The 14,016-nt window shown below is 41.1% G+C and overlaps 1 protein-coding gene across 2 annotated transcripts in view; it reads left to right on the plus strand.

The window, feature by feature from the left end:
* DOK6 (docking protein 6) overlaps positions 1-14,016 on the plus strand; it is a 724,151-nt gene that overhangs the window by 402,209 nt on the left and 307,926 nt on the right. For both annotated transcript variants that reach the window (XM_033933725.1, XM_033933726.1), the window contains one exon: positions 5,665-5,779. In XM_033933725.1, coding sequence (XP_033789616.1) covers positions 5,665-5,779 — 115 coding nt within the window. The remainder of the gene's footprint in view (positions 1-5,664; positions 5,780-14,016) is intronic.

Genomic DNA, 14,016 nt, shown 5'->3' on the forward strand with positions numbered 1-14,016 from the left:
ACATGGTTAGGCACCACTTATAGAATCAGGCCCAAGTAGCTCATCAGTGCTGCCATCTGTTGGATAAATTATGGAAGTGGAGGCATTACTTTTCATTTTCCCTCTTGCGTATGTGATGGACGTGTCTGTATATTCAAATATTCTAGGAAAAACTGGAACAAGAAACTACAAAAGTAATAGATGTAATAATTTTATTGACTTCTGAATTATACTTATTTAATATCTAGGACCTTGTCCCATTGACAAGACATAACAAAAAAATTGATCTCACAGATGACCCATGCAGGTAGCATTGACATGGAAAGCGATCGGGAACAGTCATAAGAAAAACTCAGTTACTTTCAATGGCAAATATAGAAAAATTACATATTCTAATCTAATCTAATTTAATCTAAATTTCCATTTCTAACCTGCTTAATCCTTATGAAGGTCTAAAGCAGCTTACAGATAGTAAAGAATAAAACAACAAATCAAAACACATTAATACATTGCAATTAAAAGAGAGTTTGATCCCTAACATTAGTGTTCCAAATGTATGAATTGCTCAAATAATAACATTTTCAATCCCTTACAAAACAGCATATAAGAAGACTGATTTTTCAAAACAGAAGGTAAAGTACTCCAAACCTGAACTGATGAGTATGAAAAGGAATTTACTAATTTACTAAGTACCTTTTAAATTTATCTGCCTCTAAAGTATTGACCTGCCAGATCCATCCGATGGAACATATGGCTGGAGCCTGCTCTAGCTAAAAGCGAGATTAGATAAATTGTTTATATTGGAGTTAGACCTTAAAGGATTTTGAAGATCAAACAATAAGATTTGAAAATTATCTGAGCTTGAAATGGTAGCCAATGGAGCTCCTTGAATAGTGGCAACATGTGACAAAATTCTGGCTACTTTATTCTGCCGAAGCTACAAGTGGTTCATCTACTTCAGAAAGCAGATGAAAGCCTGGCTCTGCACTCATGTCTTTAATGCATTGTGTGATTGACTATACATTCATTCTGCACCAGTATTACCGCATTTTTACGTAGATAATGCGCACCCGTGTAAAACGCGCACACGGGTATAGCGCATGGGAAACACAAATTTATGTAAAGAAATTTTTATATACCGTGCTCACGGGTATACCGCGCATGCCGCCCCGACTCTCCTCTGGCTGCCCCGACTCTCCTTTCACCCGCCCCGACTTTCCGTTCGCTGCCCCGACTCTCCGTTCGCTGCCCCGACTCTCCTCTGGCTGCCCCCCCTTGAAGTCCTGTCCCCCCTTGAAGGTCTGCCTGTCCCCCCTTGAAGTCCTGTCCCCATCCTGAAAGCCTGATGCCCCCCCCGACGCCCGATTCATCATCCGGAAGGACCGCTCGCACCCCCACCACTCGCACTCCCACCCCGATGGACCGCTCGCACTCCCACCTGAAGAAACGCTCGCACCCCCACAGCCTCCCCCCCTCCCCCATGGAGAAGCTGTCTGCCTTGTTTCCGGATGCCAGTGAGCCCAGCTGCTTCCTCTTCCGGCGGTCCCGCCCTTTCTCTGACGTCAGGGAACTATGTAAAAAAAATTTTATATAGCGCGCTCACGTGTATAACGCGCGCGTTGTTTGCTACACACACTGTAATTAAATCAGTTCTTTATATCTTGTTTAACTGAATAAACTTTATACAGCTGTAAACCTTGAGCTTAGTCTAATCCCGGTTGGCCCAGGCGGGGCTTGAGGCACCTGGGCCAATCAGACCCTAAGGCCTGCCATTCTGTGGATGGCGGGCTTGCTGGACGGACAGGCTTGGGACCCATCCGTCTGTCCAACTTTTTTAAGGTACAAGGGGGGTGTCGGGGGTGGGGGGTGGTATCGCGGGGTCGGTGGGCAGATGTGGTACCTCTCCACAAAAGTGGAAGTAAGAAGGAAATAGGGAACTACAGGCCTGTAAATATGACTTCTGTGGTAAGTAAATTAATGGAATTTTTTTTATCAAAGAATAGTGAAGTTTCTGGAATCCAGTAGATTACAGGACCTGAGGCAACATGGATTCACTAGGGACAGGTGTTGTCAGACAAATATGATCAATTTCTTTGACTGGGTGACCAGAGAATTGGATAGAGGGAATGCACTAGATGTAGTATACTTAGATTTTAGCAAAGCCTTTGACAGCCATCCACACAGGTGTCTAAATAGAATGCCTTTGGTAAAGAGACCCCAAAGTGACAGACTGGGTTAGGAACTGGTTGAGTGGAAGGCAACAAAGGGCAATAATCAATGGCGATCACTCTGAGAAAAGGGATGTTACCACTGGTGTGCCTCAAGGTTTGATTCTTGGGCCTGTTCTTTTTAACATTTTTGTAAGCGATATTGCTGAAGGGCTGTCTGGTGAGATTTGCCTTTTTGCAGATGATACCAAAATCTGCAATTAGACACCTCTGATGATGTGGATAACATGAGGAAGGATCTAGTAAAGCTTGAGAAATGGTCTAAAATATGGCAGCTGAGATTTAATGCTATGAAATACAAGGTCATGCATTTGTGTTGCAAAATCCTAAGGGAATGGTACAGTTAAGGGGGTAAACTTTTGTGCATGAAAGAGTAGTGGGACTTGGGTGTGGTAGTATGTGAAAATCTTAAGTTTGCCAAACAAGTTGAAAAGGTGACGGCAAAAGCTAGAAGAATGCTTGGGTGCATAAGGATAGGAATAACTAGTAGGAAAAAGGAAGTATTGATGCCCCTGTGTAAGACTCTAGTGCAGGGGTGCCCAATAAGTCGATCGCAATCGACCGGTAGCTCGCCAAGGCAAAGTGAGTCGATCACCCAGGACTCACTTTGCCTTGGCGATCTATTGGGCCAATCAGTCTTCCTCTCCCCGACGTCAATTCTGCCGTCGGAGAGGAAGTTCGGGCCAGCCAATCGCTGCCTGGCTGGGCGGAACTTCCTCTCTGACGGCAGAATTGACGTCGGGGAGAGGAATGCTGGTCGGCCCGAAGCAGGGAGAGCATGGGGCGGCGGCAGTGGCGGTGGCTTTGGGGCCTGTTATCCATTGGTGGAAGTTTGGGTCCTGTTCCCCGATGGCAGCAGCTTGGCTTGGGGAAGGGCAGGGAGAAAGAAAGAAAGGGAGCAGGTAGGGAGACAGAAGTAAAGAAGAGAAACAGAAAAAAAGAAAGGGGGCATGAAGAGAGAAAGAAAGAAAAGTCAGGGAGAGAGGAAGAAAAAGTTGGGGGAGGGAATGAGGTGTGGAGGAGAGGAAGCATACAGGCTGAAAGAAATATTGGATGCACAGTCAGAAGAAGAAAGTGCAACCAGAGACTCATGAAATCACCAGACAAGGTAGGAAAAATTATTTTATTTTAAATTTAGTGATCAAAATGTGTCTGAATTTATATCTGCTGTCTATATTTTAAAATATAGTCCCCTTTTACTAAACCGCAATAGTGTTTTTTAGCGCAGGGAGCCTATGAGCGTCGAGAGCAGCGCTGGGCATTCAGCGCAGCTCCCTGCGCTAAAAACTGCTATTGTGGTTTAGTAAAAAGGGAGGGGGGTGGGTATTTGTCTATTTTTGTATGGTTGTTACTGAGGTAACAGTGCATAGAGTCATCTGCTTTGACCTCTTTGAAAAAACCCCGGAATAGGAATGATAATTAACAATTCTATGCGTACAGTGTGCGTTGTGTTTTTTAAAAATTTTATTGTTGGTAGATCATTTTGACTTGGTCATTTTAAAAGTAGCTCGCGAGTCAAAAAAGTGTGGGCACCCCTGCTCTAGTGAGACCACTTTTAAAATATTGTATACAATTCTGGAGACTGCACCTTCAAAGAAAATATAAACTAGATGGAGTCAGTTCAGAGGAAGGCTACTAAAATAATCAGTGGTCTACATCATAAGGCATATGAGGACAGACAAAGATTTCAATTTGTATACTTTGGAGGAAAAGTAGAAGAGAGATATGATAGTGATGTTTAAATACCTATGTGGCATAAAATACACATGAGGCAAGTCTCTTATATTAAAAGGAAACTCCAGAGTGAAAAGGCATGGGATGAAGTTAAAAGATGAAAGGCTCAGGAGTAACCTAAGGAAATACTTTTTTACTGAAAGGGTGGAAGATGTGTGGATAGGTCTCCCGATAGAGGTGGTGGAGACAAAGACTGTGCCTGAATTCAAGAAAACATGGGACAGGTACAAGGGATCTCTTGGGGAGAGAAGATAGTGAATACTGCAGATGGGCAGACTGGATGGGCCATTTGGCCTTTATCTGCCGTCATGTTTCTATATTTCTATAAATAGTGTGTTTGTAAGGTAAGGACGCCTACCAATGCCTAAGCCCACTTTAGGTGTCACTAGACCTGATCCTATAAAGCGCTCCTACCTTGTGATTGACACACACTTTATAGAATTGAGCCCTAAGAGTTCTCATGCTAATCCTAGACTAACCGGTTATCATGCAGCGATGTAGCCTACTCTCCAAATTCTATTCTCCCAGACACATCTCCAGCGCTAAAAAAAACAAAAAATACCTACATCTGATTGTGCCCCGTAGTAGTGCTTTATAACCTGCTGTAAACACACATTAGTATTTATCACAGCTTAGCAAAAGGACCGCAGTATTTTTTGTTTGTATTTCAACATGTTGTATTTCCCTACAGGCAAATAGTAATCACCTGCAGGCCAATATTTTATAACCAGTTGAAAATCAGGAAATTTTTCCATTTGTTCTTTCTATTTATTTCTTCAGAAATATCACTGACTAAACTAACAAGGGATGTCTATATTGTTTCACACAATCACAGTATAACTCATTATTCTGCTGTAGAAAAAAAAATATTGGGATCAATATTTAGCCTGTGGGAGGCAACTCGGCTGCCTCTCACAGTTGGCAGTAAATCCAGATATTCAATGTCAGGGCCATATCCGGGTTAAATACAGCTGCTGAAGACTTAGGGGTCCTTTTACAAAGGCACGGTAGTGGTTTAACGCGCGGAATACCGCGCGTTAAACCGCTTGCCGCACTAGTACCTAATGCCTCCATTGACGAGGCGTTAGGATTTTAGGCTGCCGCGGGGGGGGTAGCGCGTGATGAAATGTCCGACGCACTAACCCGCATAGCATGCCTTGATAAAAGGAGCCCTTAGTTGGCCAAGCTGATATTTATCATCTGACTGACTGGCTAAAGCAGGGGTAGGGAACTCCGGTCCTCGAGAGCCGTATTCCAGTCGGGTTTTCAGGATTTCCCCAATGAATATGCATTGAAAGCAGTGCATGCAAATAGATCTCATGCATATTCATTGGGGAAATCCTGAAAACCCGACTGGAATACGGCTCTCGAGGACCGGAGTTCCCTAACCCTGGGCTAAAGTATAGCAGCCAAAGATAGACCTGTTTTTAGGTGGGTCTATCTGGCTAGTAGGCTTAGCCGGTCTGCCAATGAATATTGGTGGTCACCAGCTTTGTCATGCGACATAGCCAGTCACTGGCTAATCCCCTAACTGGGATATTCAATGGGAGATAGCCAGATATCTCCTACTAAATATCAGCAAACAGACATCCCCAGACAGCTAAATACCGCTGAATTAAATAATGTAATCTCTGCCTTCTGTCTATCTTTGATTTCAACTATTTTTGTTGCAACTTTATCTGTCTGTATCTTGAATCAAATACATATTTTTCTTTCTCCCAAGGTAACTGAATTGCACAATATCAAAAACATAACCAGACTGCCTCGAGAGACCAAAAAGCATGCAGTTGCAATTATTTTTCATGATGAGACATCAAAGACATTTGCCTGTGAGTCAGGTAAGCAATTACAGTTTGAAAAAAAAAAAAAATTGACCTGTTTCTGAAACAATCGCCTAGGACAGTGTGAAATGAGGCAACAGAAAGAAAGACCTATCTTAGAAGATTTAGGGCTGCTTTTACAAAGCCGCACCAGGGTCTTAACACACGGAATAGCGCGCTAAATTGCCGCACTCACTAGCCGCTACCGCTTCCTTTTGAGCAGGCGGTAGATTTTCGGATAGCGTGGCTTTGTAAAAGGAGCCCTTAGTAGGCCTTGAACATTTTTCATGTCAGGCTGGGGATATTGATTAGACAGAGTTGTTCTGGATGTTTGTTCATTATTTGTCTCTGGTTGGATTTTACTGTCAGATGGTATCTCGAGATTTCCAGTCATAACAAATAAAGCCCTTGGGATGTAATTAAGGCAGGGCTATGATTTGAACTTTAGCAATGGACCTTTGCTAAGGTAATAACAAATGCTGTCACTTCAGAAAGATGACAAAGTGTCAAAAATATCTCTGGTCACCTAGAAGATTATTTTTCAACATTTTAAAGTCAATTCTATAAAGAAGTAGACCCTGTTTTCCTTTATAGAATACTGTAGTTTGAGCCTCTAAATATGAACATATTACAACAATCTTGTGTACTTTATATTGGATACCTGTTGCTCGGCGTATTGAGTTTAAGATTTTGAGTCTGTTTTTTAAAGTTTTGAAAGACATCTGCCCTGTAGTTTTAAGTTTGTTGTTCTCCAGTTACCAACCAAAGAGAGCATTGCAATCCGAAAATCAGATGAATCTCAAAATTCCATCACTGAATTTGTTGAGACGAGTAAGAATTTGACAGTATATGGCAGTGGTTCTCAAACCTATCCTAGGGCACCCCCAGCCAGTTGGGTTTTCAGGATATCCATGATGAATATGCATGAGAGAGATTTGCATATAATGGAGGAGACAGGCATGCAAATATGTCTTATGCATATTCATTAGGGATATCTTGAAAACCCAACTGGCTGGGGTCCCCCAGGGCGGGGTTGAGAACCACTGGTCTATGGTGTCGGTACAGGGTGCAGGTTTGTGGAATTTATTACCAATTGAAATTAAGCAGTCTTCCATTGTGATGCAATTCAGGAGAGGTGTGAAAACATTGTTATTCGAGAGAGAATATAAGTAGGATCTTTTATTTCTTGTAGGTAGACTTCTGGTTTACTATGTTTTTGTAAAATGTTCTGTGAGAACAGTGGTAGAATGCAAATTTTATTTTATAAGTAGTTTGCTTGCTTTGTCACAATTTGATTGTGTATGTTTTAGAAGAACCCCCACAGAACTGTGGATGCAGCGGGATAAAAATTTTTTAAATAAATAAATACTAGAATCCATTCAATTTTCCAACCTTCCAATTACCACTACCACCCATTTCATCCATTCATACTTCTTTAAGCTGCTCTCACTAAATTAATCATTTAACATAGCCAAGTCAGATATAGGGGTAGGCATCTGAATATGCAGCTGCAGCGAGTGAATATCAATGAGTCATCAACTTCACCATATTTGTTAAACTCGACCACCAAATGTGTTCTCCCAACTCTACTCTGTTCATCTTGGCTGCCAAAGTTTTTACAGGCATTATGTAACAAATCTTCTCCTTCCTCGTTGTGATATGAGCAATACCACTGGTCCTGTTGACGCCCCAACTTAGATAGGTCTAAGTCAAATAGATGCTGGCACTGTCATCTCGATATAGGGACACTGGATCATCTGCTTTTCTTTTATCCCATAATAGTTAGAGCTCATTTTATCAAGGCGTGCTACAGGGATTAGCGCGTCGGACATTTCACACGCTAACCCCCGCGGCGGCCTAAAATCCTAATGCCTCATCAATGGAGGCGTTAGGTACTAGCGCGGCAGGAGGTTTAACGTACATTAAACCGCTACCGTGCCTTTGTAAAAGGACCCCTTAAATTTTGGCAATCCATTTGGAGTCAAATCAATAGAATACTGGGAAATCCAGTGTCATTGACATATGATGCAGTGCTGTTTGGCACATTAATGAGGAACAGGAGTCCAATAACTTCCCATAACAACAAATTACTTTTAATTATGATGGGAGTCGCTATACAACTTATTCTGAAAAACTTGAAAAATTGGGATAGATTAAACTACAGTTTTTGGTGGAAATCCTTGTGCCAAACTTATAAATTTGAACATATGAGAGCAATACAATTGGGACATTATAAAAAATTTAAAGATGTTTGTGACTCATTAACAAAATTTTGTAAAGATTGATTATTGGATTTAGCCCTTTGATTATATGCATCCAGGATGGGTGGGTAGGAGGGGGGGTATGTAATTAATTTATTATTGGATTGCAAGGTTGTTTATCTTGTTCATTTGTATTATATTGAATGTTTTTACACTTTTAGGAAGGATGGATGGGGATGGGGATGGGGAGGGGGGTTATGTGTTTATTGTATCATTAGAAGGTATTGAGTGCTATTGAGTTAATTAATTGATAATATGTTGCACTGTATGCTGGTTTTAAAATTAATAAAGATTAATAAATGAATAAAATATTAATAAATTAATAAAAATACTAGAGTAACTGGATATATACACATGTATGTATTTGGGGAGAAGCACTTATATCATGCATAGAGCTGCTGTAAATGTTCTCTGCCTACATTTGGGAGGTTTCTATAGGTTATGGACTAGATGCAGTAAATGATGCCCAAATTTAGCTGTGAAAAAAAATGAGCATTGATCGCTATTCTATAAATGGTGATCCATGTTGTGCGCTGTTTACAGAATAGCACTTAGTGCTGGAATCTGTTCACAATTTAGGGTGCGAGGATTTACACCAACTGAACCCGGTTGTAAATCCGTGCCTAAATTAGGTGCAAATCCCCTGGATCCTATTTATAAGGAATGCCCCGATCTACCAATGCCCAATTTGTAGATACACACTAAGGCTACGTTAGGGCATTTTATTGTGAGTTGCTACGGTTAAAGCTCCAACACTCATAGGAAATCTATGAGTGTCAGAGCTTTTACCATAGAAGCCTGCGATTAAAAAACTCTAACGCAGCTTGATAAAATTTCTTCCTATTGCTTTTAAAAATATTTTCCTGTAACTTCATCGAGTGTCCCCTAGTCTTTGTAATTTTTAACGGAGTGAAAAATCGATCCACTTGTACCCATTCTACACCATTCAGGATTTTATACACTTCAATAATATCTCCTCTCAGCCATCTCTTTTCCAAGCTGAAGAGCCCTAACCTCTTTAGTCTTGCCTCATACAAGAGGAGTTCCATCTGCTTAATCATTTTGGTCACTCTTCTTTGAACCTTTTCTAGTTCCGCTATATCTTTTTTGAGATAAAGTGACCAGAATTAAACACAATGCTCAAGGTGAGGTCGCAGCAAGGAGTGATATAGAGGCATTATAACATTTCTAGTCTTGTTAACCATCCCTTTTTAAATAAGTCCTAGCATCTTGTTTGTTTTTTTGGCCACCGCCAAACATTGAGCAGAAGGTTTCATCGCACTGCATTGAATATCACACAAAAAATTCCAGGTACACATGTCACTATAACTTGTTCATATGGTATGGTGACCCTCCAAAACCTACTGCACCTACATAAAGATGGCACCTGCAGGCCTAAGGGCTATTGTTGTGGTATACAGGTGGGTTTTGGAGGTCTTACCATACAATATAAGCAGGTTATAGTGGCATGGGTACCTGGGACTCTTTATGTGGCATTCACTGCAGTACCACTTAAGAGTGACCCCTCTGCTATTCTTGCTACGACTGTTTGGACGTCCAAATAGCTTGTTTTTCTGGGGGTTTCATTTAGTTGTTTTTATATTCGAAAATGGCCAAAAAAAGATAGACATACTAAGGGCCAAAACATCTAGATGGGTCATTTTCAAAACAAAAAGATAGACGTCTATGCAGTTTTGAAAATTAACATTTTTTTCTACTGAATTTCTGGACATCTTTCCCAAAACATCCAAACTCAGACCTAGACGTCCTACAGAAAATGTCCCCCCGCGTTAATATGATGCAGCTCTTTATGGCGATGTTGGCCGACTACCTTGAATACTGGTGCATTTCAAATAGCTATAGTAATGGACCATTTGAGTCAGGCATCACTTGAAGCATTTGGGTATATTGACAGGATTGTGATGCTATGAGTCAGAAGAATCTTCCAAATATGGTGGCCTAGCTCTGTAAAGTTAAGGATTTTGACCATGTTATACTACTACTTTCAGTTCAATAACTTTAGGAGAGCTGTTGTAATGGTTTGTTTAATTTACATTTGGAGTTATTTGAAAAGACTTTCCATTTCATAAAACTAATATGGGGCATCCAGTATCTTTTCTGAAATTTTTTTAAAATATAACATTTTTTTTTTCCTTTTTTTTTTTTTTTTTTGTCAAGTTCAAAAAAACATTACTATGCCTCTTCTTGAGAACACTGTTTGTCTCTGTCCTTGCCTGAGGACATTGTCTGTTCCTGCTTCATTCTTGACAACATTTCATATATCAGAGCTCTAATTGTACTGTCAATCTTAGAACTTCACAATCTTGTCCTTGATGATTACTAAAGACATCCCTCTGCCTGTATTTTAGGATAACCTTAACGAGGAGGAAGGTGGTCAGCTATAGCTGGGTGTCTAATCATCTTGTTCTAAAATAGATTAGTTCTTTTGGGGACTTGGAGAGTATATGTCACATTAAACATATTGTTTGTTTCTGCAGTTTCCTGACTCACTGGAGAACAACATGCTGTTAGAGATAGCACACAAAATCTTGACACTAACTTATGAATGGAGTTTGCAATATTGACAGATGATATACGATCGGTGATATCTGGAAGACGTTCGATGAACATAGCAATTTTCTGGCTCTAACCTAAAACATAAGTCTATATTTCATTTTTTGCTGCTATTTTAGTGCAATTTGCATTTTGCTACTATTATCACATACACAATATGGGCACTCTTCTACTGTCTCTGTTTCCATCTCCTCCAATCACTTTTGAATTGCACAGATAACGGGAATAAAAGTTGTGCTGTGCTTAATAAATGAATATTGACATTACAACATCAAATAATGAGTGCATTAATGCGCCATTCAAACATGCACACCCCAAAATACCTCCCTGCCTTCTCATAGTAATCATTGTCCATATCACAGTTATCAATTCCAGATAAAGTATTCCAGACTCTGAAAGCTCAGCTGAAAGCTCCAGCTACACTGAGGCTGATTTGCTCCATCAGTAACACTGGCTGCCAGAAGCAATAACTGCTAAGTTCAAATGGTCCATCATATGTGTCCAGAAAATTATGCTGGTGGATTCCTGATCAGGACCAGAGATGAAGTCAAGGAGCATATTTGAAATTACTTCTTCGTCAGAATTATGCTCGATTTGAAGTAGGTCCATTATTTTATCTGCTGTGGTTCTCTGTTTGTGGAACAGTCTACTAGCAGACTTTAGGTTAGAAAACAATCTTTAGTGTAAAGTTCAAAGAAGAGCAACTGAGATGATAAAGGGGAAGAATCTTCTCTCATATGGTTTTTTTTTTCTTTTGCTATGGGCGGTTATTAGACGGGCTTCAACCTAGACATACCCCAGCCATGATCAAAGCTTTCCTAGAAGGAACTTAAGACGCCGGCAGTTAGACCTGTTTGAGTTGCATCTAAGTTACCCAAACTGACAAGAAGACCACTGGAGGATTTAAGGCATGACCCCTCTCCCTTACTCCCCCAATGGTCATGACCCTGTCCCATCACCCAAAGAGCAAAAAAAAAAACCCATAAACAAAAACCCGTAGGCTTTCCTTCAGCTGATTGCAGCAGAAGGAATCCCCATCAGCTGAGACAGTTTCCCTGTGGCTCAGCTGATGGAGATTCCCCCTGTCAGGATCAGCTGAGTTGTGGAGCCCTTCACCCCTCCTTCTGACATCCCGGACCTCCCACTGATATCCCCCACATCCTCCCGACATCCTGGACCTCCCCCGACATGCTCTGACATCTCTGCCCCCCGCCCCTCCCCTCTCCGGTACCTTTGGAAGAGCAAACAGCAGAAGCGAAGCTCACTCCCTCCTGCCTAAAGGGCCACATGCTGCAAATGACAGGGCTTCTCCCTCCCAATGCATCTTGGAATACAGTGGTAGTGGCGAAGGCCCTGATGCCCCTCCACATGTTTGTGTTTAATAGTATTTATATACTCGCTCTTCATTGCAACATCAGTGAGGTTTACAACAAAATATAAAAAGGAAAATAACACCAATATTTAAAGAACAGATAAAGAGCAATTATTACAATAAAGTAACAATTAAATTAATTAATTCAAAATTAAAATCTAATAGTCGCTGTATGGCCTGTTAGCCAAAAGATGGAAAAATTAAAAGTCTCTTAATACTTAACTTACTAAAATTAGGAAAAGGCCAATCCAAAAAGGTAACTTTGTTGGAAGAAAGTTCCAAAGATTGGGTACAGAATAAAGAATGGCATGAGGACAAATGTGTCCCCAGCCCCACAGGAACTCAATTTTCCTTTCCCGTCCTCGTGAGTTTTATCGCTGTCCCTGTCCTATTCTTGTAAGCTCTGCCTTAACCTCACAAGCCTCGAACACTTATGCTTTTAAATTACTTGAGGCGTATGCAGATGAGGACAGAGTTTGCAGGAATGGGGCAGGGACAGGCAAAGAACTTGCCCGGATGGGAAAATGAGTTCCCATGGCATTCTCTAGTACAGCAGCAAAAAAGGAAGAATTTTGAGTTGACCTCAGTCTAACCAGATGAATTGGTGGTAAAGCTAATCTATTTGCAATTGATGAATGTAAAGTATGAGTTGGTTTATATGGGACAAGTAATTTTGAAAGCTAGTCAGGTTGCCCACTATGTAATACTTTAAATGCTAAATTTAATGCTTTATGCATTAAATGATATTTTATAGGAAGCCAATGATATTCCTTAAATAGTGGGGAGACATAATTATATCTCTGAGCATTTGTAAGAACTCTGATAGTGGTATTTTGAACAGTCTGCAATTTCTTGATAGAAACCTGTGATTATCCAGTAAATGTGGAGAGGCATAATAAAAACATACGTCTAAGTCCCAGTTGGGTTGATGATGGTAGACGCCCAAAGTTGGCAGTGGAAAAATGCCTATTTTTGAAAAATACATCTAGAATTTTTTTTTTTTTTTTTAAATCATCTATATGGACATCCAGACTATTGTTCGTCCGGCCTAGAACAAGACCATTTGGACATGGGAGGGGCCAATCTTGCAATGGACTGGCTACCCAGACATGGCAGTAGAGCAGTGGGGCACGTTACAGGGCACTGCTTTGAACTTTACAAAAAGGGTTCTAGATAAACATCTTACTAGAACTCCCTTATAGGTTACGGTGAGCCCCTCAAAACACCCCCACACTATACCCACCTGTTTATAACCACAATAGCCCATATGGCTGCAGGTGGCACCTATATGGCAGTAGAGTAAGGCTATGGGAGGTTATGGTGGGTGCATATATTCTACCATAAATGTAGTGATTAGAGTGGCTTATGGGCTTTTGGTCCTCTTCCTTATGGTTCGGTAGCCAACCTCCCAGGCTATTTAAGACACCTATGTGCAGTTCTACTAAGCTTTCCTATACCAGGTGCTAATGTTCTGAAACCAGGTATGCACTTCTTTATTCTGATTTTTGTGGGGGTGTGAGGGGATCAGTGAACACTGGAGGAGAATGTGGGGCTCTTTACTTTGTCTCTGCAGTGGTTATCTGGTCACTTAGGATACCTTTTTGGCACTTATACCTGTTTTTATATCGTCTAACTCAACGTTTAAGTTTCATCTAGGATGTCTAGTAAAACATTTGATTATCCCTGCAGGACGACTAAGGGCTCCTTTTACTAAGCCACGTTAGGGCATTAACACGTGGAATAGCACGTGCTACATTGCCGCCCACGCTAGATGCTAACACCAGCATTGAGCTGGCGTTAGTTCTAGCCCCGTAGCGTGGGGTGAGCATGCGCTAATCTGCTGCGTGCGCTAAAAACGCTAACACAGCTTAGGAAAAGGAGCCCTAAGTCTAGGTTGGCCCACATCACACCATAACCACTCCTCCATATATGCCCCTTTCAGCTCTGGGGGCACAGCAGCATTCTGAGGCATAAGAAGTCCCTCGACACATCCAGAAAGTCAGTTTATCAACATTTGGACAACCTCTCTTTTAAGTTGTCCAAGTGCC

This window comes from Geotrypetes seraphini, chromosome 2 (genome assembly GCF_902459505.1).
Source record: "Geotrypetes seraphini chromosome 2, aGeoSer1.1, whole genome shotgun sequence".
Lineage (NCBI taxonomy): Eukaryota > Metazoa > Chordata > Amphibia > Gymnophiona > Dermophiidae > Geotrypetes > Geotrypetes seraphini.